This window comes from Bidens hawaiensis, unplaced genomic scaffold, assembly GCF_021521415.1.
Source record: "Bidens hawaiensis isolate Kalapana, Puna unplaced genomic scaffold, B.hawaiensis_p1.1 tig00010855_1, whole genome shotgun sequence".
Classification (NCBI taxonomy): Eukaryota; Viridiplantae; Streptophyta; class Magnoliopsida; order Asterales; family Asteraceae; genus Bidens; species Bidens hawaiensis.
In genome coordinates, this window is record NW_027491838.1 from 350,170 (window position 1) to 356,320 (window position 6,151).

Sequence of the window (6,151 nt, forward strand, 5' to 3'; positions counted from 1 at the left end):
AGTAACGTGAAAAATATTTGTAGTAAAAAAATATAAAAAATAATAATAATAAAAAAATCATAACTCGAAATATCATCATCATCATCATCATCATCATCGTACTCAGTATATCCCACCAATAGCAAAGCTATGGTAGGGTCTGAGGAGGGTAAGATGTAGACAGCCTTACCTCTACCCCATGGGGATAGAGAGGCTGCTTCCGGTGAGACCCCCGGCTCGATAGTAGTTTTGCATCAAGCCTTGGACATATTACATAAGGCACATAGCACTCAATCATCGGGACGCCGGCTGATTGGTGCATGTACCCTTGTCTTTCGGCTATCAACGCCACCACATGATGCCTGATTAACCTTCCATCACTTTTAACGTTATTTTCACAAAATTAGTAAAATAACGTCAAAATTAGTGCAATTTTACTTTTGCCCACCCGAGGGTTCACACATATATACATTATATGCGCGCACCGCAAGCAGGGCACAAAAATCATAACTCGAAATATGAATAAAAAATAAAGAAAATAAAAAAACTGAAATGTCTCCCCCGTCTTTCTCGTGAAAAAGAAAACGAAAAGACAAAATGACGAAAATAAACAAAAAAAAACACAATGATAAATAAAAAAAACACAATATATCGAAAAGTATAACACAATGTCGAACAAAATATAACACAATGTTGAATAATATAACACATTTCAAAAGAAGATGACACAATGTCAAGAAAAAAATCACAAAAATGACGAAAATAAACAAAACATACAATGATAAATAAAAATATGCAATGATTTTTTATTCTCAACATTTTTTTCTCTTTCCTTTTTTTTTCGAAGAACGAGGAAGACGGAGGAAATATTTTTGTTTTTGTTTTTTCTTAAATTTTGAGTTATGACTTTTTAATTAATTTATTGTTTTTTTTATTTATTTTACCACAAATCCTTTTCATCCTTCCATTTTTATCTTCCTTTGTTGAATAACTTGACCGTAGTTTGTATTGTCCTGTAACTTGTGGCTATGGGACTTTCGTATTACGTTTCAATGAGAAAATTGAATTCAACCATCTTTTGCTTGTTTAATCAAGTTAGTTGGTTATGGTTATTTTCTTTATCTTTGTTTTTCTTAGGTTTATTTATAATCGGGCTACATGCCTTTTGGTAATAAGATTGTATCACTTTGGCTGTTGTTGCCTCATGCTTTCTTGTTAAATAGAGGTGTAAACGGATAGACACTTTATTCTTCGAGATTGGCTTGTTAATTTAACTATTTAAGCAATCCTAGCTCACAATTAGGTGAACTCCAACTTTAGACATAAAACTCGAAACAACCTCTGGTTACTGATACAAATTACCCGTGCTTGTGTCTTTTTCGTGTTCAGTTTACTTAATTTGATTGTGCTTATAAACCAGTTCTTTCATTTTGTTATGTATGTGAAACATTTAAAAAATTATATTTTTAAAACATTTTGTCAAATGAATATGAGGTCAATGTTTAGTCAAAACGACCAGCAATTATATTATGACAATTTAAGGGTGTTTAAATAGTTGAAAAATAAAAACCTTTAAATAAACTTTATAGAAAAAAATATGTATTAGCGAATTCTATGAGCCTGTAGTAATATGAAGCTCCCTATATAACCTTTTGCATAATAAAATATTAAAAAAAAACAACCAAACAAAGTCTACAAACACAAAATGCTGCATCAGAACCACATGAACATATAACCAAAAGACATTAACATTCAAGACTCACAAAACAAAACAAAATAAAATAATACCACAAACCCTAACCTATGGAAATAGGATTGTTCTTACTTCCTTCTACTTTATCCTGCAATTCAGCTGGAAACTTGTTTTTAAGAACTTGAACCCTAAACTTAATACTAGTACTGTCGGGGCCACCCTCCATCAACTCAAACACACACGCGTCTCCAACCGCAAGATTATTGTCAGTAGCGAATTTTGCCCATGTACGCTTTTCCAACTTACAACGACCCACTCCTTGATCACCGAGGTAGAGTAGGTCCCAAACCTTTCCTTGGTACACAATCTTAGCAGGCACTTTAGCAACAGGAAGGTTTTGAGACAGATCGCGTGGAATGCTCTATGGTTAAATTGCATCACATACATAACAACACAACAAATATTTTAGGATTATTTTTCAAAATGATTAAAAGTTGAGTTTAAAATATATATTTGTACCATTCGAAACACGGTTGCAAGGTGTAAGATAGTAAGGACCACATGGAAATATGGTTTCTCGGATAGTGGCCAAAAGTCCGGATCTCTTTGACTGTCAGTTTGGGCTGCTGGTTTCTGCTTCCCGCGTTCCATACTATTGGGCGAAACTGGCAAATCTCAAAAGTTGCAAGCAGCACTAAAAGTAAGCCAATCTCGAACGGCTTTACTCGTTTATCCTGTCTGGTTTTAACAGTTTCACAGTTTAATTATGACAACTTAACTTGACTGTTTAAAGAAACTTTCTTTTTCGAATTATTAGCTTGTATGAAGTTCTTGAATATAACACACTGCATATATATCAATGCTTTCTTAAAATAAAAAATATATAAATAAAAAAGGACTAGCAATTGAGACCCGCTATGCTGCGGGGTTTGTCAGGTTTTAACAAGATGAACAAGTGTACGTGAAGAGATTTTTCATATCACTATAAATGCATTAACAATATACGAATAATTCTATCCAAGCACATTATGACCGGAAACAGTTTTGACACGAACCTAAATAACCCTCTTTATGTGACATGTTCTAATGCGGCACGCTGCCTGACCTGACCCGACCAGACCAATCCGTATCAATGTACCATTAGATACCAAACGTATTATTAAAAGAAAATTTTATAAAAGGTATTTAAAATTAAAATATGAAATACAAGTAATTAATACTATGGTTTGAATGCAGTGGGATAGTGACTAAAATACCATTTTACCCACTTTACAAAATTTGTAAAGAGTTAAACATTAAAGTAGCGATTGGTATGCAGGAATGGAGGAAATGACCCATGGTGAAGGAATGGAGAAAAGTGTGTTTGGTTGGTCAAAGGAATGGAATGACCGATAAGGTTTAATAGAAAAACTGTTAATAAAAAACAGCATGAATAAAAGATTGTAAAACTCTTAAAAGAAAAACTCTTATCATGCCCCTCCCAAATGACTTATAATAAAGATAAGCATCCCACCTCGATTTAGCTTAAACCTAGTGACAAAAGGCAAGCGTGCAACAAGTTACGCCGCATAAATCTTAAACCCGGTAAATAAACTTTAAACACACTTTCTTACAAATTTCAGTGTGTGATAATAAATAATAATATAATTTCAAAACCATCTCTTTCGCCCGACAATCTTCCCTACCCGACCCGGAAAACCCACACCCATCAACCGATATTACGGGACGAACAGAAATCGCAGAGGACATTAAAATCATAACAAATTTTAATAACATTCCGGTGATTTACCGATTAACCCTAAAAAGTAAAAACCAAGTGGTTTTCCGATTAACCAAAATCACTTACGGAGGATCATTAACCCTATGATCATGATTCAAACACTACACTAAAATACGCTTACAGTTTTAATTAATTAATAGTAGAATCCGTACCTTTAAATCACTTCAATGCCATCGATCTCACTTTTAGTTTGGGGAAACTTATTTTGTTTCTATTTTCATTCACTCATTCTATTATGTATATTTCAACTTTTTGTTTATATGTTCTTTTATATAATTATACTAGTTTTTATCCGGTATTACGGGGCTTGTTGATATTTTTGTTTTTTAATTTTAATTTTTCCTTATTGTAGGAAAGTGTTTGATAATAAAATGGTTTCACAAATAAATGATATGTTATAATTCGTTTAAAAGCTATCTAGATGTGGTGACCCATGACCCGTTTACTTTTTTACTACAAAATTATTTCTTAATTATAAATAATATATTTTTTAAAAAAAATCGAATATTAATTTTTAGCATATCCCTATTTTATATGATTTTCATATCAAATATTGACAAGACTAATTTTTTATTTAATGAGATTTTATAACCCGTTTAATAGTTATCTGGGTTTGATGAGACCCATATCTGTGAATTCGGGTCAAATGCATGAGAAACCTCCATTTACAAATAAAGCAATATGGTTGCTTGAGAGATTTTTGAGAGCAACCAGAGAGCTTTTAAAGGTGTCGTGTATATATATTATAGATAGATATTTTATTGAAGCTTATCACTATTTATATAGAATTAATTTTTTTAATTTGTGTTGTTTTTGGTAATATTAGAAGTTATTAAGATGTTTGGGATTGCTTATTTTTATTAACTTATAACTTATTAATTTTTTAAAAAGTAATAAAATGTTTGTGATTGCTTATATTGTGAGAAAAAAGATGTTATAACTTATTATAATGAAAAGTTATAAAGAGGTAAAATAAAGAATCCCAAACACATTGTATTCATGTGGAACAAGAACCCTCAAACTCATTAAAAAAATACATTTTTTTATATCACACACTAGCTTTTGAACCTGTGTATTGCATCAGATTTTTCAAATGATAAAAAATTAATAGGGTCCTTATTTAAACTAAAGACACAAAATTAAAGGTGAAAGAGAAATGAAATATATAGTGTAAACAATAAGACTAAGAATATTTATCAAAAGAAATCCAATTAAACATATACAATAGTGGTGAAAGAAATGAAATACAGAGTGCAAACGATAAGACTAAGAATATTTATAAAAAGAAATCCAATTAAACATATATAATAGGTACATAATGATGTAGAGAAAAAAAGTATTACATATATACTCTCTATACTAAGTGTATAAAGAAAGTTTTCATTTACAATGAAGCAATGAACAAATGATGTTTAATATTATTTTCGGCTAACACTAAAGTGTAATATAAGGGATGATATACATAATAAAAACATAAATTAATATAGTGTGTGTAGATTAATGTATTGCATCATATTTCAAATAATAAGAATACCCTACTTCTTTAAGAGATTTTTTCAAATCAGATTTCAAATACTGTTTCTCGATGGGATGTCACACCCCAACCTACGGCGAAAATGCCGGGACGCAACTGATTTCACAGTAGCTCGCAAGACATTAACAATGATATAGTGATAATAACTAATTATTAAATTTTAAAATAATCAAAATACATCACAACATTTAAATAAGCATTATCCAAATAAACCATAACTTATACAAGTAAATTTCAAGAATATTCGTTGATATCCTAACGGTATCATCTACTTGCTCTCGTTCATCCAATATAGGTACCTGCAATGCGTAAAAATGTATATATTTTGTCAACATAACGGTTGGTGAGCAAACAAAGTTTTCAATGTATACATAATATTAAATAACAATTCAATGCGGATGCAGTAACTTCAACAATTAATTGAAATAATAACAAATAAAATCCGTTCATCATGGCACTAAGTCAAGCTACTAAGATGGGTGTATGATCATACCAATGGGGATGAGGTTCACCATAACAATAAATAAACACTTTGTCAAATAAGCATATAACAATTAACGAGCAATTACACGTAAACGCATTTCTTTGAATTGTGGCTGAGGACTCGATAATACAAAATAAAGTAATTCATGGAACGCATGTTACCCCCAAAATAAAAATGAAAAAAAGGGTGTGAATTACTCACCTTAAAATATAGAATCTTACGAGAAAAGATTTAAATGAGTTGGTTAGTTCCACGAAGATTTCCAACTATGTTGCCTATACTTAAATTTTCAAACAATATAAATAATCTAACGAATATAAACAAATAACAAAATATGACATAACGGATTTTGGAATTGATAGGGTTTTAAATAAATGAAAATAATAAAAATTATTATTAGTTTAATTATTAATATTAATATTATTATTAATATTAATAATAAGTTTTAAAGCATTTAAAAGCAAAAATAATAAATATAAAACAAAACCGGGCCTGGGGGATTCGAACCCGCGCCCCAGGCCGGTTCATGACATAACACACACGGGCTGGCCATCAGGCCAGCCTTTCAATTTGATTATATGACAGATACAGAAATACATAACCAGATTATGTTCAAAGCCCCTTTTACTAAAACCCTAGTTTGATTTTCAATCCCAGTTGAGGATCAATAGCCCTTTGTCA

At 30.9% G+C, this 6,151-nt stretch overlaps 1 protein-coding gene across 1 annotated transcript; it reads right to left on the reverse strand.

Annotated features, from left to right (window-relative positions):
- Nucleotides 1–1,775: 1,775 nt before the first annotated feature.
- On the reverse strand, nucleotides 1,776–2,323 carry LOC143536659 (B3 domain-containing protein Os04g0386900-like). Its single transcript, XM_077030597.1, has 2 exons — nucleotides 2,192–2,323; nucleotides 1,776–2,093 (listed from the first exon to the last, which is right to left on the reverse strand). Exons 1-2 carry the CDS (start codon nucleotides 2,321–2,323, stop codon nucleotides 1,776–1,778), a joined length of 450 nt encoding a protein of 149 aa, XP_076886712.1.
- Nucleotides 2,324–6,151: the final 3,828 nt, after the last annotated feature.

What these genes read in the sequence shown, in the direction of transcription:
- LOC143536659 (XM_077030597.1), bottom strand. Translation starts at nt 2,323, where the DNA reads ATGGAACGCGGGAAGCAGAAACCAGCAGCCCAAACTGACAGTCAAAGA. An exon ending in TTGCAACCGTGTTTCGAATG is followed by an intron (nt 2,094 to 2,191) that starts GTACAAATATAT and finishes ATTTAACCATAG; the next exon opens with AGCATTCCACGCGATCTGTC.